This window comes from Mobula birostris, chromosome 8 (genome assembly GCF_030028105.1).
Source record: "Mobula birostris isolate sMobBir1 chromosome 8, sMobBir1.hap1, whole genome shotgun sequence".
NCBI lineage: Eukaryota > Metazoa > Chordata > Chondrichthyes > Myliobatiformes > Myliobatidae > Mobula > Mobula birostris.
Genome location: NC_092377.1, coordinates 64,554,508 through 64,577,833, shown reverse-complemented (window position 1 = coordinate 64,577,833; position 23,326 = coordinate 64,554,508). Strand labels below are relative to the sequence as shown.

General features: G+C 40.6%; 1 protein-coding gene across 11 annotated transcripts in view; it reads left to right on the top strand.

The window, feature by feature from the left end:
- The window catches only part of rps6ka2 (ribosomal protein S6 kinase, polypeptide 2), a 324,857-nt gene that overhangs the window by 290,540 nt on the left and 10,991 nt on the right, over positions 1-23,326 (top strand). For 9 of the 11 annotated variants that reach the window (XM_072265327.1, XM_072265320.1, XM_072265323.1 and 6 more), the window contains 7 exons: positions 949-1,079; positions 6,114-6,239; positions 12,950-13,039; positions 15,534-15,692; positions 18,010-18,171; positions 21,101-21,177; positions 22,556-22,673. In XM_072265327.1, coding sequence (XP_072121428.1) covers positions 949-1,079; positions 6,114-6,239; positions 12,950-13,039; positions 15,534-15,692; positions 18,010-18,171; positions 21,101-21,177; positions 22,556-22,673 — 863 coding nt within the window. The remainder of the gene's footprint in view (positions 1-948; positions 1,080-6,113; positions 6,240-12,949; positions 13,040-15,533; positions 15,693-18,009; positions 18,172-21,100; positions 21,178-22,555; positions 22,674-23,326) is intronic. The other 2 variants (XM_072265321.1, XM_072265319.1) reach the window with 1 other exon arrangement.

Below are 23,326 nucleotides of genomic sequence, written 5' to 3'. Positions count from 1 at the left end.
GTCAGCTTAAACAAGTCTCGCCATTCTCTTCTGACCTCTCTCATTAACAAAGCATTTTCACCCAAAGAACAGCAACTCACTGTTTTTTTTTGTTTATTGCACCATTCTCTGTAAACTCTGTTGTGCATGAAAATCCTCAGAGATCATCAGTTTCTGAGATACTCAAACTGCCCCATATGGCACCAACAATAATTCCATAATCAGAGTCACTTAGATCACATTTTTCCCCATTCAGATGTTTGATCTGAATAACAAGTAAACCTCTTGACCATGTCTGCATGCTTTTATGCATTCTGTTGCTGCCACGTGATTTGCTGATCAGATATTTGTATTAACAAGCAGGCATACAGGTGTACCCAATAAAGTGGCCACTGAGCGTATTTGCTGTGTGATGCAGATAATCACGTGGAGATTTGAGGTTTCTCTCCAAAGCAAAAGAATAATGCAGGAATATCACAGAGCTAGGTAACCTGAATGCAGCTCTAAATTTGTGCACTTGCAGATTTCACGATGCGAGTTAAGTCCCAGAGAAGTGTGGTATAAATCAGATGGGGGTTCTGACTTTTTTTTGGAATAATGTCAGCCTTTTCTGGGATCTCTGTGTTAATTTAAGCATGATTTCAGCGTTAGTATTGCTAGAGGGATAGCTGCAACCACATATGCATGTCTAAAGTGGTCAACTATAGACACTTTAGAGTCAACTACAAAGCAACATTTAGCAACTGGTCGGTAATCATTTGACAGGGTACTTAAAAATCAGTCACTAGAAAAGTATAAGCCTTGTTTTTGATTTGCACTTAAAACTGAAACAATCACTCCGCAATGAGTATAGGTTTGCTCCAGGTCTACTGTACAATACTGATCTTCATCAGCCCTACGACCATCAGAGCCTTATTTTATATTCTTGTATCTACTGCCCAATCTAACCTCATGGTTTTCTCTTTACAGACTCTCCTGGTGTCCCTCCAAGTGCCAATGCGCATCAGCTTTTTCGGGGTTTCAGTTTTGTTGCCACCAGCCTTGGTCAAGAGCAGATTCAGTCTGATTCTCGACAGCTGATTGACCATTCAATGGTGCAGGTTAGACAGTTCTCATTGAAAATCTTAAGGCCACATTCATTTTTTTGATGTGTTCATAACATTTTTATTAAAATGTACCAGGTGAAGTAGCAAGAGAGTAGTACCTGTGGCTGGACCAAGCTTGCTCAGTACCATTGATTTGGTGCTCTACTTTATGAATAAATGAACCTTATAAAGTCACTTAGTCACTTACATCTTTGGAACTCTCAGCCAAATATAGACATGCAAGGGTAGGTAGGCAAGCTTGAGAATCTCCTCTTTCCCCACATAATCATTTATAGGTCATCCCCCACTTTGGAAGGGAAAATGGAAGATTAGATTATTATTCAAATGGTAAAAAATTGCAGCATGGTGCCGTGCAGAGGGACATAGGAGGGCTTGTGCATGAATCACAAAAGGTTAGTTTGCAGGTGCAGCAGTCTATCAAGAATGTTGGCCTTCATTGCTAGAGGGAATAAATTTAAGAGCAGGAGGTTATGCTGCAACTGTACAGAGTACTGGTGAGGCCACAGCTAGAGTACTGCGTGCAGTTCTGGTCCCCTTACTTGAGTTTGGAGGCGGTTCTGATTCCAGAGATGAGGGGGTTAGACTATGAGGAGAGATTGAGTCGCCTGGGACGATACTCACTGGAATTCAGAAACACATAAAATTATGAAAGGGATAGATAAGATAGAGGCAGGAAAGTTGTTTCCGCTGGTAGGTGAGACTACAACTAGTGGACGTAGCCTCAAGATTTGTGGGAGTAGATTTAGGATGGAGATGAGGAAGAACTGCTTTTCCCAGATAGTGGTGAACCTGCAGTATTCTCTGCCCAATGAAGCTGTAGAGGCTTCCTCAGTAAAAATATATTTAAGACAAAGTTGGATAGATTTTTGCATAGTAGGGGAATTAAGGGTTATGGGGAAAAGACAGGTAGGTGGAGTTAAGTCTATGGCCAGAGAAGGCTTGATGGGCCAGATGGCCTACTTCTGCTCCTATTTCTTATGGTCTTATATATATTTAACGTAAAATTATAGGATTGCCCACAAACCTACACCTCATATCATTAATTGCAGCTTTATAAACACCTCCAAAAAGTGCCAAATTTAAATTACTGCACAGAACTCTGGTTTCAAATATATAATAAAATGTGATTACAAAATTCACATTTTCAAAACCACACTACTCATTTTTAATCCAAATATTAAACATAAAACTATTTGAAATGGAAAGGAACTGGATCTAGTATATTAAATGGTGGCATCTTCAACAACAATATTAATGTTCACAGGTAAACTGTTCAGTAGCAAAAGCATTGACAATATATCCTTGCTATGATTGGTTTCCATTGCTAATTGACAATTTAATAATGCAAAAATTGTGAATACTGAGGTAATTTTTAATTGATAGAAATGAAAATATTAATAGTGATATCCAGTTTGATAAAATTCCCAATAACAGAACTGCATGTTTCATATTGAGGATAGAGTATCCATTGCTGACAGATTGTTATACTGGCTAAAAAAGCAAAGAGCATCTCAGTTAGATTAAGCAATGGTTTTGCCTTAAAATTGCTGCATTGATCTCTCAAAATGTAGATGTAGAAATTCTCCAGTTCAAAACATTTGCCACATTTCCCATTTATTGAGAAACAGGCTCAAAATTGGCAACATCTTTCCCAAAAAATCTTTCATTATTACTTCCTGACACTAAACTGTAAAAAGAACTTTAATTTTAAAATGTTAGCATCTATTCATAACCACAAAGAATCTTTAAAGCAGTAAAATTCAATTAATCTATGACACTCTATAAGTTACTCCCTCATAGCAAGATATTGAATCATAGAGCAAGAAATAGGCCTTCCCTTTTCTCTTACTGTATCCCCATCAACTCTTCTAACAGCTCCTCACCAATTCTCCTGTCACCTTTTTACAGTAGCCAATTAATGTTACAACCAATGTTCTTATCTTTAATTGTTTACTAATCAATAAGTTCTTTTAAGGTTGAAATAGGAATTTACAAGTTTCACTTTATGTTCTGGTGCATTATTTATCATCCAGCTGTATGATATAGCTTCCTATTTCAACTTTCCATTAAACTTATTGACTAGTAAACATTCAGCTCTACTTGATGTGTACTTTAATTATTAGAGGATGAAAGTCTAACGAGAACTTTTCAACAATTGAATGCCCCCTTTCAATTTTGGTAGATAAATACTGTAATGCTTGTGTCTGTTACTATAGCATCAAATGTTATTAGAGTGGTGTCACAAACTATTATGCTTTTACAGTGAAGTAAAGGGAATTACAGTGGCCAAAGTTGATTGGAAGGGAACACTAGCAAGGATGATGGTAGAACAGCAATGACAGAAGTTTCTGGGAGCAATTTGGAAGGTGCATGATAGGATATCCCAAAGACGATTATACCAAAGGGAAGATGAGGTAACAATGGCTGACAAGAGAAGTTCAAAATAGCATAAAAGTAAAGAACAGGGCATATAACGTAACAAAAATTGTTGTGAAGTTAGAAGATTGGGGAGTTCTTAAAAACCAACAGAATGCAACATAAAAGGAATTAAGGAGAACAAGGCAAAATATGAAGATGAACTAATAATAGTATAAAAAAGGATACCAAATGCTTTTTCAGGTAGATAAAGAGTAAAAGAGAAGTGAGATTGGATATTGGACTGCTGGAAAATAATTCTAGTGAGGTAGTACTAGGGGACAAAGAATTGATGGATGGACTTAACAAATATTTTGCATTGGTCTTGGAAGGAAAGATGTTTGGGAAGCTGAAAGGTCTAAAGATAGATAAGTCACTTGGCAAAGATGGACAACACTCCAGGGTTCTGAAAGAGGTAGCTGAAGAGATTGTGGAGGCATTAGTAGTGATCTTTCAAGATTGACTGGATTCTGGAATGGTTCTAAAGGTCTGGAAAATCACAATTGTCACTTCACTCTTCAAGAAGGGAGGGAAGCAAAAAGCAGCAAATTATAGGCCAGTTACCAGGCTTCAGTGGTTGGGAAGATATTGGAGTTCATTAGTAAGGATAAAATTTCTGGGTACTTCGAGGCACATGATAAAATAGGCTAAAGTTAGCTTGGTTTCCTTAAGGAGAAATCTTGCCTGACCAATCTGTTGTAATTCATTGAGGAAACAACGGGCAGGATAGACAAGAGAGAGTCAGTGGATGTTGTTTCCTTAGATTTCCAGAAGGCTTTTTACAAGGTGACGCATATGAGGCTGCTTAACAAGATAAGAGCCCATGATATTACAGGGAAGGTACTAGCATGGATAGGAGATTGGCTAACTGGCAGGAGGTAAAAAGTGAGAATAAATGGAGTTTTTTCTGGTAGGGTGCTGGTGTTCCACAGGGTTCAGTGTTGTGACATCATTTCATGTAAAATATGAATGATTTGGATGATAGAAATGATGATGGCTTTGTGGTCAAATTTGCAGATGATTCGAAGGCAGGTGGAGGGGCAAGTAGTATTAAGGAAGGATTTAGACAGATTAGGAGAATGGACTAGAATAGATTAGGTGGTAGATGGGATATAGTTTAGTGAAGTTTATGGTCATGCAATGGGAAGAAGGAATAAAGGCACAGACTTTGCAAAATGGCAAGAAAATTAGGAAATTGGGGTGCATAGGGACTTTGGTGTCCTCATGCAGGATTCCCTAAAGGTTAACTTGCAATTTGAGTCTGTGATAAAGAAGAGAAGTGCAATGTTAACATTCATTTTGAGGAGACTAGAATATAAAAGTAAGAATGTAATGCTGAGGCTTTATAAGGCATTGGTCAGACCACACTTGGAATATCGTGAGCAGTTTTGGGCCCCTTATCAAAGAAAAGATGTGCTGGTATTGAAATGGGTTCAGAAGAGGTTCACGAGAATAATTCTGGGAATGAAAGGGTTAACATCTGAGGGGAGTATGATGGCTCTAGGCCTGTACTCACTGGAGTTTAAAAAGAAATGAGGTGCAATCTCATTGAAACCTATCGAATATTGAAAGGTCCAGATAGAGTGGATGTGGAGTCAATGTTTCCTATAGTGGGGAATAGTGCAGTAGGTTGTTAGAGCAGTGGTCCCCAACCTCCGGACCGCGAAGCATGCAGGGGTGCAGCGGTAGCCAGAGCGCACTCAGCACATCTTTCAGAAAAAAGCCGAAATAAACAAGCTAATTAATTAGGTGCTGCCCAGAAGCCAGTCTTCATTAGAGGAACTGAGGTGGAGAGGGTCAATAACTTTAAATTGTTCAGCATTAAGGATTGACGTTTCTCTCTTTGAAAAGTGTCAGAGGATCTGTCTTGGGACCAGCACGTAACTGTCATTACAAAGAAAGCACAGCAGCGCCTATACTTTATTAGAAGTTTGTGTAGATTCAACATGTCACCTCGATCCTGACAGTCCTGTCTTTTCAGCCTGTCTGGGCTGGTGCTTAAATTGACCAAACAATGAATCAGCTAAAGGCTCCAGCGCTCTGGAAAGAGGAGTGAACATCATGTAGAACAAGTGAAATTGGCAATCGCCTGATCTGGGCCGAGATTTATGTGCTGGGTGGCACCTAATTAATTAGCTTTTTTCTTAATGATGTGCCCGGTGCGCTCCAGCTACCACAGCACCCCTGCATGCTTCGCGGCCCAGTATTGGTCCGCAGCCTGGAGGTTGGGAACCACTGTGTTAGAGTGTTGAATTCATTCACATGGAAGCCTGGGATATTTATAGCCAAGGTCCTGAAATTCAAAAGAATTATCTTGTGCTCTTTGGGATCTCTGATTTAAAAAAATGTGTGCAATCCAGAGAGAATAATATTTAGGACTATTTTCTGCTGCCTAATTGCATGTTGGAGTTGTTGTTATCAGAAGTAACTCTGTCACCAAGCAAATTACTCATTTTTACAATGCATCCATATGGACATAACGTTATTGTATTTGCTATTAGAAATATATTAATTTATATTAAAACATGGATTAATTATGGTTTAAAGTATATCATTCTGTTTTGCCTTAGCACTGTGATTACTTCCCACTTTTCACTTACAATTCTGTTCCAGCAGCTACACGGCAATAATATTCACTTCACTGATGGTTATGAGTTGAAAGAAGATGTTGGTGTGGGGTCATTCTCAGTATGCAAGCGATGTGTTCACAAAGTCACATCAGTGGAATATGCTGTGAAGGTAAGCACCTACCTGTCACCATAGGAAACAGACTGTGCACGTTCAATACTTGTGAGCAGCTCTGTGTACCAGCAGATGGTTTCTACAGGAAATCAAAGGGGAATTGACAGACTGCTATTGAGATGAGTCAACACATTCTTTATCTTCCCACATTTACGCTTCCACCCTTCCGAGCCTTCATCCCTCTTGACTTTGCTCCCCTCTAGCCCTGAACTGGATTTACATTGGAATATATTTACATAACACTTGTTCCCCACTGTGGCCGTGCAAAGCTCAATTTATTGGTGCTTATCTGTAGTGAGTGAGTCTTGGCCAATAATTTTAATACTCACTCCGACTCTGTCTTTACCCAAAGATTTTAGAATGCATCCACTTTGACGACATTTCAGTAGGAGTCACTGAAAGCAACATTAATGCATACTTTGGTTAATTATTTTCTTCTAATTTAAAGATGAGATTGCAGCTGTTTTAATTTGTCTGAGGTCAACTGACCCAGCACAGAGATTGTTGTCCAATATCAAGCTGTTATAATTATACTGATGAGATGAGACAGCTTTTCTACACCAAAGGACATTGTTAAGGGATGTCATGCTGGTGAACGTCGTGTTTTGTAAGTCCGAAACATAAAAACTAATTGCAATAAACAGACGGGAGTCCAGGAGGTAACTGGTGTACGTTTGTTGTTACTTCAAGCGAGGCAAGCACATCTCATACAGTTGTGTCATGACATATGCAACTCACTTATTTTTACATATAACTCATAATTAATTATTTAAATGAACAGGAATGCTTAATCAAACAATATATTTGCACAATATTACTGAAATACTAAATACACAACACTCCCCGCTGCTCAGCTATAAACTTCAACTCAATAGGGAATGCATCTCTATATATATCTCTATCTCTATACATAGTATACTATAAAATACAACTGTTATATACAGACATCCACAGTATAGTAAATTTTTAAGTTGTCCCATTCAGGCCTAAAATTTAATCGCTAAGGAGGATTTCTTACTCTTTTGGGATAACATTTTTCCTGAGAAGGGAAGTCACTCTGCTTGGCAGGTGAGCCTTGTGGCTGTGAAACAATCTCAGGTTCTGGGGCGACCTCTCTGGTGGTTGTGGGAGTTGACTCTGAGACTGCGGGAAGTGGTTCTGACAGCTCTGGACACCTTTCTTGTCGTTTTCTTCACTTGTCTCTCTAGAAATACTTCGATCCTTGATTCTCTCCCAATCCCAGCTTCTTTGTCTCACTTTATTCCATTCTTTTTCTTTCTCACACAATCCTTCTGTCTTTCACACCTCTTTCTCATTTACTTTCTTTCTTTCTATCTCTTCTTGCCTCCCTTTTACTTTCATTTTTCCTTTTTTTTTCTTTTTAGAATGTGCATCTTGATCTTGGGAAGATGCATTTAGTTCACTGGAGTATTCTCTTATTAATCCCTCTATTGCTCCCTTTACGATCTGATCTCTCCTCTTGGTTTCCTCATCCACAATGTCATCTGATGAATCCTCTGCTTTCGTATCTCCATTAACTCTTTTCATTTTGGCCTTCCATTCATCCAGCTGGTCTTTGGTCTTTGCATTTACAAGCAGCTTTTTGTCTCACATTTGAAGTTCTCGCAATAATATTCTGTTTCTTACACACACAAAAGCCAAATGCTTGCAACTTTTCTGAAACCCCTTGGACTCTCTTCCAGCTTAAAACCAAGACACTTTTGCACAAAACTGTCTGATTAACAGATCAGAAACTTTTGCAGATATGTTGTCTACAAAAACTGTTGTAGTCACACCACTGCTTTTGTCATTTTCACACTTCCTCTGAGCAGCATGGTCCTTCCATGGTCCAATATGCTTTCCAACCAGAGGCACAGAGATTGACACCAACACCTGTTTGCCTTCTGTTGGGCAACACTTCACGGTGTACAGCATGGAGACAGTTGTGATATCGTCCACTACCTTTCTTAGTTCTCTTTCAGTTGATTCTCTTTTAGGGAATATCGCATGCAAATCGTGGATGGATCTCCAATCAGGTTGTAGTTGTCTCAGCCAATCACAACCCCACAATGCTGGCCGTCCTGTTTTTACCACATACAAGCTTAATGAGCGGGAGGAGAAGATGGTGGTGCGATGCAGCTCGCAGCGGCCACTCCGGTGGTGATGTCTGTTATCTGTCAAGTAGGGTGCCGTGCACAATCCTGATTTGATGGAGACAGACGGGAGAGCGCGGAGGAACATCTGGTGAAACTTCTGAAATGCCTGTTTTGCTGCTGCTGCTACTGTGCAAACCAGAATCTCCGGAGGGGAAGGCCCCGAGTCCTCGACTTTGCTTGTTGCTTGGTGGCTGGGGCGGGGCCGAAGCGCTCGGCAGAGGATGGTTCTCGGTGCTCGGTGTTGGAGGGCTGGTTGGAGGCTCGAAATTTTCGAATGAACTCAGAGACCGCTGCGGTCGGGTGCTTCCAATGGTGCTGCATCGGCAAGTTTGCCGCGTTTGGAGGTTCATGGCAGGGAGAGTTTCTCCCTTCTACCGTCTGCTTGAGATGATGAGTCTATCAGGACTTTGAGACTTTTTTTTACCGTGCCCATGGTCTGCTCTTTATCAAATTACGATATTGCTTTGCACTGTTGTAATTATATGTTATGATTATGTGGTTTTGACAGTTTTAGTCTTGGTTTGTCCTGTGTTTCTTGTGATATCATTCTAGAGGAACATTGTGTCATTTTTTTAATGTATGCATTTCTAAATGACAATAAACGCGGACTAAGTGTCCTCATAAACTAATCTAATATAAGTACTTAGTTGGATATCCGTAGGCTTCAGTTCTGTATCTTTGAAGTGCCATTCAAACCCATTTTGCAGAATGACTGAAACAGCTGAGCCAATGTCCAATTCCATTTTCATAAATTTGCTGTTTGCTTCTGGTGTAAGCCATATTGCTAGTCTATTATTAACCTTCACATTGTAAATCTCATATCTACCCAGTCCTGTATCACTCTCATCATTATCAGATTTTTCATCAACAGCATGCAGATTAGTGCTCTTTCTGAACTGCAACTTGACTTCTTATCTTTTCCTCTTCCTTGCGCGGTCCATTTATTTTCGTCTGCCTGACATTCTCCATATCTGTGTTCTACTTTGTTGCATTTTCTGCAAATTTCACCTTTAAACCTGCATTGGTCTGGTGTAAGTGAGCCCCTACACAATTTGTTCAGCCAGGTAGGTTTCTATTTAAATGCTGCAAATTTGTCCATTGATTCAGCTATTTCAACTGTTCTTTTAAGTATAAGTTGTGCTTCAGTTAGGAGCCGTTTCTAAATACTTTCTTGCAAGATTCCACAACTGAATGATCTCTCAGTGCATCATTAAGCCTATTACTGAACTGGCAATGCTCAGACAATCTCTTCAATTCAGCCACTTTTTCTTTTGATTCTGCTATGACACCTAAAGCATTCTGCAGTCAACAATGGTTTTAGTTCTAATTATTTCTGCGTTACTTCCACAATATCAGAAAAGCTCATTTAGGCTGGCTTGGTTGGAGCAGTCAAACTCCTAAGCAAACTATATGCCTTTAAACCCAGTGCACTCAGCAAAATTGGCATCTGTGTTTCACTGGCTATTTAATTTGCTTTAAAATATTTTTCAATCCATTCATCTGTTGTGTAATGGAACACATCTATCTTTCCAATGTAGCCAGATATTTCTGCTTTTTTATTATTGTCACCCGGTACTCGCTGTTTATGAACCTGTAAATTTGCTTGTACAGTATTCTGCCTTTTTTTAAGTCAGCTGTGTCTGTTCCTTCTGAGGGAGCATATACTGTGCTGGTGTTTTTTTTTACTCGACCATTTCTTACCGAGCTTTTTGTTTTAAACTTGGATGTCTCACTGTTTCTTTTAAACACAAATACTTCGCTGCACTTCAACAGGTAGGTAGTCATCTCGGGTTCGTTTTAAAACAATACCTCATCTCTACTGTTATATTTTGTAATTCCAAAGCATAAAAACTAATTGCAATAAAAAGATGGGAGCCCAGCAGATAACTTGTGCGCGTTGGTTTTCCTTGAAGCGAGGTGTGCTCATATCATATAGTAGTGTCACATCGTATGCAATTCACTTATTTTTACATATGACTGTGATGAATTATTTAAACAACCAAGAATGCTTTATCAAACAATATATTTGCGACATTATTCAAAAATTACTGAAATATTAAATACACAACAGTGATCAGGCCCTTAGCGGAGCAGCAGATGGAGTACTCCCTCCCCTCTTCTTCTATTCTCTATTCTGGCCTCTTACTGCCTCTCTCCTGCCTATACCCTCTCCCTGGTGCTCCTCCTCTTTCCCTTTCTCCAATGGTCCACTCTCCTCTCCTATCAGATTCCTTCCTCTCCAGCCCATTACCTTTCCTAACCACCTGGCTTCACCTCTCTCCTCCTCACTATCATATAACCATATAACAATTACAGCACGGAAACAGCCCATCTCGGCCCTTCTAGTCCATGCCGAACTCCTACTCTCACCTAGTCCCACTGACCTGCACTCGGTCCATAACCCTCCATTCCCTTCCTGTCCATATATCTATCCAATTTAACGTTAAACGACAACTTCAAACCTGCCTCAACCACTTCTGCTGGAAGCTCATTCCACACAGCTACCACTGTCTGAGTAAAGAAGTTCCCTCTCATGTTACCCCTAAACTTTTGCCCTTTAACTCTCAACTCATGTCCTCTTGTTTGAATCTCCCCCACTCTCAATGGAAAAAGCCTATCCACGTCAACTCTATCAATCCCTCTCATAATTTTAAACACCTCTATCAAGTCCCCTCTCAACCTTCTATGCTCCAAAGAATAAAGACCTAACTTGTTCAACCTTCCTCTGTAACTTGGGAGATGAAACCCAGGCAACATGTTAGTAAACCTTCTCTGTACTCTCTCAATTTTATTGACATCTTTCCTATAATTCGGTGATCAGAACTGTACACAGTACTCCAAATTTGGCCTTACCAATGCCTCATACAATTTCAACATTACATCCCAACTCCTATACTCAATGCTCTGATTAATAAAGGCCAGCATACCAAAAGCTTTCTTCACCACCCTATCCACATGAGATTCTACCTTCAGGGAATTATGCACCATTATTCCTAGATCCCTCTGTTCTACAGCATTCTTCAAAGCCCTACCATTTACCATGTATGTCCTATTTTGATTAGTCCTACCAAAATGTAGTACCTCACATTTTTCAGCATTAAACTTCATCTGCCATCTTTCAGCCCACTCTTCTAACTGGCCTAAATCTCTCTGCAAGCTTTGAAAACCTACTTCATTATCCACAACGCCACCTATCTTAGTATCATCTGCATACTTACTAATCCAATTTACCACCCATCATCCAGATCATTAATATATATGACAAACGACATTGGACCCAGTACAGATCCCTGAGGCACACCGCTACACACCATCCTCCAATCTGACACACAGTTATCCACCACTATTCTCTGGCGTCTCCTATCCAGCCACTGCTGAATCCATTTTGCTACTTCAGTATTAATGCCTAACGATTGAACCTTCCTAACTAATCTTGCGTGTGGAACCTTGTCAAAGGCCTTACTGAAGTGCATATAGACAACTTCCACTGCTTTACCCTCATCAACTTTCCTAGTAACCTCTTCAAAAAATTCAGTAAGATAATTCAATATATCCTCTTTCCCCTTCCCCCTGTCCTTTTATTTTGGCATCTCGCCCACTTCATTTCCAGTCCTGAAGAAGTATTTCAGTCTGAAATGTCAACTGGTTGTTCGTTTCCTCTTGCTGAGTTTCTCCAGCATTTTGTACATGTTGCAGATGGAGAACCTGTTTATTTTGAGATGTGACTTTCACAGATCCTTGCAATCTTAGTGCAGGTGTTTTTGTTTTTGCTATCTAGTTAGAGCAAATGCATTGAAAGAAGCAATGAGATATACGGTCATACCTACAGTTTCCAGTCCTTCTGGTGAATCTAATTTGTCAGTTGATATAATGCGGCGTAGCATGACAGATAAGCAGCTCTTTCATTTTAAGGATTCCCTGAAGGTGGATCCTCCATGAGAAAGTGACGATGTAGAGCATAACTTGCATAAGATGTGAATACTGTTGAAAATCAATTAATCTAATTGCAAATGGAACTGATGTGGTACACATTGAAAAGCTCTCAGGTTTTGTTACCATCACAATGCTGTATACCACTTCCAATTCACTCCTGTTTTTCAAAAGCTGAGATGTGAACCGAAGTCTCTGTGTGTCACCTGCGGAGCATATTTTTACTGTGCTGAGCTGAGCAAGTTTGAACATTATAGAGAATGAGCAATGGGGAGCACTAAAATCAAAGACTTTGCTGCATTGAATTAGTAAAATGTCATCTTTTGGCATTAATAAGCTACCATGTCTTCAACTTTTCTCCAGAAGAAGTAAGGATAGGAGGCTTAAACAGATTTTCTTTGTTCCGATTCTAAGAACAGCAGGAATTGTATTGCCAAGGATACCAAGCAGATTTGCTACGAAGTTCACACTGAAGCCATTCCCCTACGCAACTGGTCTCTAGGGTACAACAGTATAAAGAGAGAAAAATTAGAAAACCCAAGTGCACATTACTCACACAGAAGATTTTCTGAAAATTTTAATGGATGCAATTAAATATACTGTTTTCACTGTTACTCCTAGATTATTGATAAAAGCAAGCGAGACCCATCAGAGGAAATTGAAATTTTACTACGATATGGACAGCATCCAAATATTATCACCTTGAAAGATGTGAGTAGATTAGATGCTTTAAAACCTCGTAGCAATAAGCATGACTCTCCTGGAGATGACAAAGGCAGATGTCGACATTTATTAACATTTATGCAAAGTCATTACCAAGTTTTATTTTTTCCTATATCCCTTTTCATAAGCTATTTTTAAAGTTTATAGAAATAGATTTGACATTGGTTTATGACCTTGGTCCCCTTTTCAGTCATGTCGATTTGTGAACTCACATAGTTCCTATGTGCACTCTGAAACCTCAAGATTGACCCCTTGAAGTCCTGGAACCCCTACCAATAGCACTGCAAAAGCCTGAAATGACAGCTCATCACCACCAGCTCAAGACGATATAGGTGTGGTGATTTAAAAGCAAAAACAGCAGTCGTGGAAAAGGAATCTCACCAAAGTTTGCTGTTCAAATCAAGGTCCTTGACTTGAAAGATTTTTTCCTCCCCCACCCCCCACAGATGCTGCCTGATTGCTGAGTATTTCCAATATTTTATCTTTTTATTTCAATGACCTAGCCCCGCCTGCAGTTGCACTATTCCAGCTAAATTCTCACTGGGGATTCATGTAACTGCCTGACTCAAATCATAATAAAGAAATGCATCATTCTCATTCCACCTTTTTTTTTACCATATTTCCTTATAACATAGAAGGAGATTGTTTCCATTGAATGTGTACTGGCTCACTGAGCTATCCCATTTCCCCAATAGTTTTCTCTCTCAGTTTTCTTGTTTTGGCTGCTCTTCTCAGCACTATCTTGATCAGGAATGTAAGATCCATTTATGTTTCCATTCCCAGGCATATTTATGTGTCCATTCAGGAATGGAGAAAGATGATTAATGTCCTTATCTTCTACCTGCTTTTGCCTTTCCCACTGCTGGTGGCTGGTGGCTATTTACTGTATGTTTGACAACAGGTCCTCTTGAAACCCTGAAGAAACAAGACATGTTTCCCACTTTCCATCTTTATTCTCAAGACCTGCAATGCAATGATTAAAAATCAATGTCTCCCCCACTCCCTCCCCTTCCTCTCCCCTTCTCCTCCCCTTCCCCTCCCCTTCCCCTTCCCTTCCCCTTCCCATCCCCTTCCTCACTCCTCCCCCTCACCCCTAGCTCCTCACCCCTCCACCCCCACACCCCATTCCCCCCTCTTCACACCTCACTTCCCCCTCCCTCCTCCCTCCTCACCCCTCCCCTGCACCCCTACCACTTCACTCCTCCACCCCTCACACCTCCCCTTCCCCTCCTCAACTCTCCTCCCTCTTCATCCCAACCCCCTCACTCCTCCCCCTTCCCACCCCTCCCCCTCCATCCCCTTCCCCATCCCCCTCTCCATTTCCCCATCAACTCATCTCCCCCTCTCCCCCTCTCCCTCTCTCTCCCTCCCTCTCTCCCCCTCTCCCCCCTCCCCCACTCCCCCTCTCTCCCCCTTTTCTCTCCCCTTCTCTCTCCCCTGCTCTCTCTCCCTTCTCTCCTTCTCTCTCCCCTTCTCTCCCCTTCTCTCCCCTTCTCTCTCCCCTTCTCTCCTCTCCCCTTCTTTCCCCCTTCTCTCTCCCCTTCTCTCTCCCCTTCTCTCCCCCTTCTCTCCCCTTCTCTCCCCTTTCTCTCCCCCCTTCTCTCTCCCCCTTCTCTCTCCCACTCCTCTCCCCCCTCCCCCCTTCTCCCCCTTCTCCCCCTTCTCTCCCCTTCTCCCCCTTCTCTCTCCCCTTCTCTCCCCCCTTCTCTCCCCTTCTCTGCCCCCTTCTCTGCCCCCTCTCTCTCCCCTTCTCCTCCCCTTCTCCTCCCCTTCTCTCTCCCCCTCTTCTCTCCCCTCTTCCCTCCCCCTCTTCTCTCTCCCCCTTCTCTCCCCTTCTCTCTCCCTCTTCTCTCTCCCCCTTCTCTCCCCTTCTCTCCCCCTTTCCCCCTTCTCTCCCCTGTTCTCTCTCCCCTTCTCTCTCCCACCTTCTTCTCCACCACTTCTTCCCCTCCCTCTCTCCCCCTTTCTCTTTTTCTTTTTCTCCCTCCCCACCTCTGCACTTTGCCACTTTTCACCAATTCCAGAAGTCCTAACATCACTGCAGTCATTTACCTGCAAGCAGGTGTAATGCAAAGTGGCTTTAACTTAAGTATTTTCACTCACGATATTGCCTCCTAGTGAGATCTATAGCCAATGAATTAAACAATAGGTTGGACTTGACTGAAAGAATATTTAAATGAAAATGTGGTACTGCAGTTATATAAAGCCTGGTGAGACTATACCCACAATGGTGTTTATTAAAAAGGAATGATTCCTCGGATGGGAGTTGGAAGCTTCTCCAATGAAAGGATGTGAAGCAGAGAGTTCAGAAGAATAAGAGATGATATTATTTTTCGATTCACAATCCACACAGATTGCATGGGTGGTGCTTCCCCTGGCCTACTCCTGGTAGTAATTCTCATATTCTTGTTCTCGTGTTGTGTATTTCTCTTTTAGCAAATATATCTTACCTGTTTTTAATTTTGGTATTTTGTTTATTCAGGTTTATGATGATGGAAAATATCTATACCTTGTCATGGAACTAATGAGAGGAGGGGAACTACTCGATCGGATTCTATGGCAGAAGTGTTTCTCGGAGAGGGAGGCCAGCGCAGTTCTCTATACCATCACCAAGACTGTGGAATACTTACATTCCCAGGGAGTGAGTTCTTCCTTTTTATCTAGCAGCTTTTAAATTCAGAATTCTTTAGAGATGGTATTTAACAAATGCATGAAGTTGTAGTTGTTTGCAAGCACTGTTCTGTCAGCAGTGTTTAACACCATTCTGACTTTGGACAGGTTATCATGATCTGCTATTCCCATAGATATAATACCCATGTGGAGTTGGTCATCAAGGTCTTCTACTGCAGTCCAGAGACATTGAGGAATAGCATCCTGAAGACTAGGTTTTGATTAATATGTGAAGTGTGGAGTCATCGCTGTAAGAATCTTCCTAGTTACAGTAAACTTATAAAGGAGAATAACAGTCCAGCCCTGTCCACTTGAGGCTGCCACACATGAGGCTGCTTAACAATATAAGAGCCCATGGTATTACAGGAAAGATACTCACATGGATAGAAGATTAGCTGACTGGCAGGAGGCAAAGAGTGGGAATAATGGGGTCCTTTTCTGGTTGGCTTCTGGTGACTAGTGGTGTTCTGCAAGGGTTAGTGTTGGATTGTTTCTTTTCACATTATATGTCAATGGATGATGCGCAGAGAATCTGCATAAAGACTTTGGTTGAGAGAATTGCAAAGAAGTAGATGGACTATAGTTTAGGAAAGTATATGGCCATGTACGTTGGTAGAAGAAATAAAGGTGTAGACTATTTTCTAAATGGGGAGAAAGTTCAAAAATCAGAGATGTGAAAGGACTTGGGAGTCCTCATGCAGGATTCCCTAAAAGTCAACTTGCAGGTTGAGTTGGTGGTAAGGAAGGCAAATAAAATGTTAGCATTCATTTTAAGAGGACTAGACTATAAGACCTAAGACCATCAGACAAAGGAACATAATTAGGCCATTCAGCCCATTGAGTCTGCTCTGCCATTCCATCATGGCTGATCCCAGATTCCCACTCAACCCCAAAATAAAAGCAAGGATTTAATGCTGAAGCTTTATGAGCCATTGGTCAGACTACACTTGGAATTTCATGAACAGTTTTGGGCCCCTTATCTCAGAAAAGTTGTGCTGGCATTGGAGAGGATCCAGAGGCGGTTTACGAGAATGATTTCTGGAATGAAAGAGTTAATGTATGAGGAGCATTTGATGGCTCTGGGCCTTTGCTCACTGGAGTTTAGAAGAATTAGGAGGATCTCATTAAATCCTATCAAATATTGAAAGGTCTAGTTAGAGTGGATGTGGAGATGATGTTTCGTGGGACGGGGCCGTCTTGGACCAGAGATGAGGAGGAATTTCTTTAGCCAAAGGGTAGTAAATCTGTAAAATTTATTACCACAGACAACTGTGGAGGGCAAGTCATTAGGCATATTTAAAGCGGAAGTATTAGTTTCTCGATTAATCAGGCCATCACAAGCCACTGGGAGAATGGGGTTGGGAGGGATAATAAATCAGCCATGATGGAACGATTAATTCTGCTCTTTTGTCAAATGGCCTTATGTCTTATTTGTGATGAAGTCACAGATTGTCTTCACCTATTTGAAAGTTCTACAAATATCAGCTACATTAGGAGAAAAAGGGTGTACCACACATAAATAATTAAATTTAACTTTGCTAATGCTCCTCGGGGAATAATATTTTATAAAGCCATGACAAATGTGCATTTTCAACTGTTTAGTCAGACTGTGATTAACTTTTATAGTACCATCATTTGAACATAAAATGAATCATGACAATCTCAATTCCATTCCTGCTGGATATGAATATTTAGAATATGTCATGTAGGTGTAACTGTGTCAATTCAGTGGTATTTTTAGGGCAGTCAGTTATAAATTCATTCCATATCTCGTTGTTTGTGTGTTTAATCTGGGCCCACTTGGGGCTGAGGACTAGATGCTCAAAATGAAAAGTGTTTTATTACTGGAACTGATATCCTTTACCCTGATAATCACATGTCAATCACTAAAAAATCATGTGGTTCCTCTGTAATATCATCTTCAAATAAAAGTCACTAATCCATTTATTTTAAAATTCATGCGTGCAAAAACAATATTAACATGTTGAACATAACTTCTATCATTCACTGATGGTATTAGGATTGAGTGGCTTCGGTTGTGGGGTGGAAGGATGCAATGGCGTAGAGGGAAAGGGGTGCATCAGGCAATCTACTCTACCAGATTTCGGTGCAGATAGCTGAAGCTTCTTGTAAGACTGACAACACTGGAAAGACAAAGTGATTATTAAATCCCACTCTCAAATTTTAGAAACTGCACGTACAGGGAGTGCACGTCAGGAAATCATTGTCTGAGGTTTGAACACCTGTGATTGATAGGTTGTGATCTGGTGCTTTCTCATTCGTGTTAGGTTGTTCATCGAGATCTGAAACCAAGTAACATTCTGTATGTGGATGAGTCAGGAAACCCAGAATCCATTAGAATCTGTGACTTCGGTTTTGCGAAACAACTCCGAGCTGAAAATGGCCTCCTAATGACTCCGTGCTACACTGCAAATTTTGTTGCCCCTGAGGTAATGAGCTTCACAACTTCGCACATTGTTTGTTTGGCAAGTTAAACAGGAGCCCATTTCGACTGTAAGTTGATGCGTGCTTACCATGTAAATTTGTCCAGTCATTTTCAATCCAGGAATATTGTTTGAGATGTTGTAGCTTGAATGGTCACTAAATAATCACTGAGGATAATGGATCTAGTTTATAACATCTGCATAGATACTTTGTGAAAAACAGAGATAATTATCTTTCTGATATTTTGAAGGTCAGAATTGCCCATCTATATCCAGTGCTTTGGAAAAAGTCAGGACTATTAAGCAATTTTCTATGGAAACAATTTGGATACGAGTATTATTACAGTACTATTTGAAAGTTAGACTGCTTTCAAAATGGGTAACGATTCATCCATGCCTTTCCCTTCCTTGAAAATGAGTGAAAGGAACAGAGAGGGATGGCATATTGATGTACAAGGAAAACTATTGCAAATAACATCCATGAGGATCTAGGATCATCTTAATTCAGTTACCTCCGGTGGATATTTACAATTAAGGAACCTGGCCAATCAGTAGATAGACAAAGCCCACAGTGACAGAATCCACATTTATCAAGAATTTCCTTGGTTCATGAGATGTGAGGTAAGATCACTGGAGTTGCTTCCTGATGTTATTTCCTAACAATGAGCTCCACTGTAAATGTCAAACCACCTCCACGTGTTAGAGTTTGAACATATAGACAAAGCAAAGACATTGCGATCCATGCAACATTTGCCTGATTGCCTGTAACATGATTATTTTTGTGGAAATTGTATCACAAGTTGCACATGATCAATTCCTAACTGGATTTCTAGGTAATATATTTTAGCTCACAAGAAAGGGATGAGTATGACATAGATTTTTTTCGTGATTGTAAAATAAAACAGACCAACAAATAGTATCTGATCTTGTCTCTATGTTACTAATCCGCTTTTGGAATATTGGGAAATGCAAGTGAGGGAAACCTTTAAGTTCCTGTAAGCCTATTATATCATGGCCCCAGGTTATGCTATCACATTGCTCGGTAGTAAAAAGATCATCGGAAATGCGCAACAGCACAAAATGCTTGAGGAACTCAGCAGTTCAGACAGGATTTGTGGAGGGGATAAATAATGTACGTTTCAGCCAAGGGCCTTCGTCAGGTCTGGAAGGGGAGGCTCATGTCTGTCCATGTCCGCCTCTACTGCCACAGGTCATATTCTGTGTGGTTAGTCTCCAACCTGATAGCATGAACAACAATATCTCTAACATCTGGTAATTTATGCCCCTCTCCCCCTTCTCCCTTTTCCCATACCCCATCCTGGTAACCCTCTTACCACTTCTCTTCTCCTTTATTGCATATAGAAATCTACAACACATTACAGGCCCTTCGGCCCACAATGTTGTGCCGACCATGTAACCTACCCTAGAAACTGCCTAGAATTTCCCTACCACATAGCCCTCTATTTTTCTAAACTCCATGTACCTATCTAAGAAACTCTTAAAACTATGCTCCTCCATCCCCAATGTTAGCCTTTCAGCCCTGGGAAAAAAAGTCTCTGGCTATCCACGCAATCAATGCCTGTCATCATCTTATACACTTCTATCAGGTCACCTCTCATCCTCCATCGCTCCAAGGAGAAAACACCAAGTTCACTCAACCTATTCTCATAAGGCATGCTCCCCAATCCAGGCAGCATCCTTGTAAATCTCCCCCCCCCCCCCCAGTTTTCTCCTTCTTCCCTTTCATCCATGAACCACTGTTCTTTCCTATTAGCATCCTTCTTCTTTAGCCCTTTACCTCTTCTACCAATCAGCACCCAGCTCTTTCTTCATTCCCCCTCCCCCACTAACCACACACCTTCCCCCTCACATGGTTTCACCTATCACCTGTCAGCTTATGCTCCTTCCCCTCCTCCCGCTTTCTTATTCTGGCTTCTGCTCCCTGCCGTTCCAGTCCTGATGAAGGGTCTCGGACCTAAACGTTGACTGCTAACTCCTCTCATTGATGCTGCGTGACTTGTTTCATTTCTGCAGCATTTTGTTTGTCTTTCTCTGGCTTTCCAGCATCTGCAGAATCTCTTGTGTTTGTAAGAGCATAAGACCATAAGAGCAGAATTAGACCATCTGGCCCATTGAGTCTGTTCCCCAATTCAATAATGGCTCATCCTATTTTTTTCCTGATTTTGTTTATGATTGGAAATGCAGGCTCTTTTACAAGAGAGGCCTGATGGCATGGAACCAAAACCTATTTCATAAATTACACCAGAATTTTCATCCAAAAACCACTCTGTCATATATATATATATATAGTGTACAGACTTAGCAAGTAATTGTTAGTACTGGGGCTGATTGATCAGAAACTCTTGCCATTAAAGGCTCCACACTTAAACACCAGTCTGAATCAGAACCACATGAACTTGCATGCCACTCATATTCAATATAGTACAAAGGAGAGAGATATCTCAGAACCTTAAGATCAGATCAAAGCCCTCAGTCAGAGCACATCTAATCATGTGAACGGTGGATGCTGCAGTCCCTTCTCCCTCTGGGATACCATGGGTAGTATCAGAACAAATAGAGACTTTGCAATTAATCTTTGAATCTACCAAACCAAAATTTGATGGTAACATCATATCCTGGAAATGGCCATCCGAAGATCATGTCAGACTGTTTGGGCAACAGCAAACACATCTTCTACAAGCAAATTTGATTCAGAGCATTACGATGCATTTGAAACACAGAATAATGAAGCAAACAAGTAAAACTACCACATTCATAATGGGATAGCGGAGGTTTTATATATTTCTTGTACTCTAGTAAGGCAATATACTTCCACAACGATTTCACTTAATTTCAAATAACTGAAGTAAGATATTTTTAACAATCTGTTGCTAGCGTCAAGATGTGCAATAACAACAACTTATTCCTGCTTCAGGTACTCAAGAGGCAGGGATATGATGCAGCCTGTGACATGTGGAGTTTAGGAATTCTGCTCTACACCATGCTGGCAGGGTAAGGAAACTATAGCAGAGTGTATGACTAGTCTTCAGGTGGGTGAAATGAGCACCATGACGTTGCTCCCTCCTTTGTCCTTTGTGAATGGTTTCACCACCACAAGGGTGTCAAATCTCATTTCTCTTGAACTAATCACAGGCAGTGCATTTGGCCAAGATGAAATGGGATCCAAGTAACATTTATGAAAACTCATCCCGGCTCTTTGAGCACCCCTCCCACTTTGCTGGGGAGGGGGGTGAGTGGGTACTTAATCCTTAGAAAGTCAAAAAAAAAGTGATCTTTTCCCTTTTTACAGAGCCATTTTTGTCACAAAACTGTGACAGCATCAACTGATGTCCCGCTCATTAATGCCATGGGATTATCTATTAATACGAGCAACCAGTGCTTTCCTACTACCGTAGACTCTGGTTAATTGGGCCATTGGTTAATTGGAACAGCCACTTGTTTGGGATGACTCTTAAAGAACAAAAACTAACCAAGAAAATAGACAGGTGTTCCTTCATTTATTTGGGATATTATGCTGCTTAATTGGGACAGGAGACAGTCGTCAGTCATGTGAGCTCCTGTAGCTTTTAGAAACTATACTTAGAGTGAACAGTTTTTAAATGGCAACAGTTGCATACGCTTGTGTTCAAAAAGCAATGATTTTTGTTGCTGATAGTTGGCAAGAAGTAAGCAGTAAGACAATTCAGAACTGTTTTGCACACTGGAGTTTCAAGCATACAGGCTTGCCAATGCCAGAAACAAGTGGGAGTGAAAATTAAGCCATTTCACTGCTTCCAACAAGCTAGGAACTACAAAGAATTTAAAGATATTGACAATCATCTTAAATGTTACAATGAAAGTGAAGATTTTAAAGATGCAGTCATTGAAGACATTGTATGAAGGCAGTGCATTATCTGCATTAATTTTATTCATTTACAATTAATCAAAAAACACAGCGGTGAAAGTACTTTGAATGAATTCCTCCATTGATAACTATGAGAAACTAATCCACAATTTTATAGTACTGCAATGGCATTGGTAGTATTCTAATTTGTTCTTCATTTCATTTAAATATATAATTTGTTACTCAGTTAAATGGTAGTTTATCTTTTTTATACCACTTTAGCTATTTCCATGAAACATCAGCTAATTGGAGCAGCCCTTAATTGGGCCAACATGCATTGGACCCGATGTGTCCCAAGAGCTAGAATCCACTGTATTATATTTGACTCATATCATTGTAGCATGAGCTGTAAAAATAGCTGCTTAGAAATCAAATTGATATCATATCAGAAAAAAGCTGTAATGAAGTGTTATTCCTTGGCTCAAGCATTTCATTACACTGCATTAATTCTGGGATTTTCTCTTGATTTTCTTCCTTGTCAATTAGCTTCACACCATTTGCAAATGGGCCTGATGATACTCCTGAGGAAATCCTGGCGCGTATTGGAAGTGGGAAATATGCCCTTACTGGAGGAAACTGGGACACCATTTCCGACGCCGCAAAGGTGAGTGTTGCCACTGGTGTTGCCGAACGCATTAGAAGAAGTACTGTTCGAAGGTTAATGGCATCTAAACAAGAGGTATCAATCCGGGTGTGCAAATTGACTTGTGCTTTTAATGAAGAAAGGAAATGTCCCATAAATTGTGAGTCACCACAGAGTGCCTGGCAAGGCATGTTGCTCTACAGTTAAACATTCTCTGCATCCTCACTTAACTTTCTTTTGGGCAATAGCTCTCCTTTAAAGTGTTCATAGAAAACTATGTTAGATAATTAATCTCAAAAGAATTAATGATCGGTGCCTATCAGAAAAGCTGAACTCACTATGGATAAGTCTGACATCAACCTGGTATGGAGACTTACGCAGAACTAACCCTTCTGGACATGGAACACATAGTTCAATCAACAAACTTGTAGAGGCAACCATCATGCAAAGTTTTAGAGTAAATACACAAATTGAAAATATTTAAAGCTGTTGCTTAAAGCCATTATGGCAAAACATTCAGAAAAATTCTACATAATTTTGTGAGGAGAACTCATACCTAACAAATTTATTCAGTTGTTTGAAGTGGTGATAAATGCAGTGGATGAAGGGGGACCAGTGGATGGAATATATTTAGATTTCCAAAAGGCATTTGATATAATGCCACATCAAACATG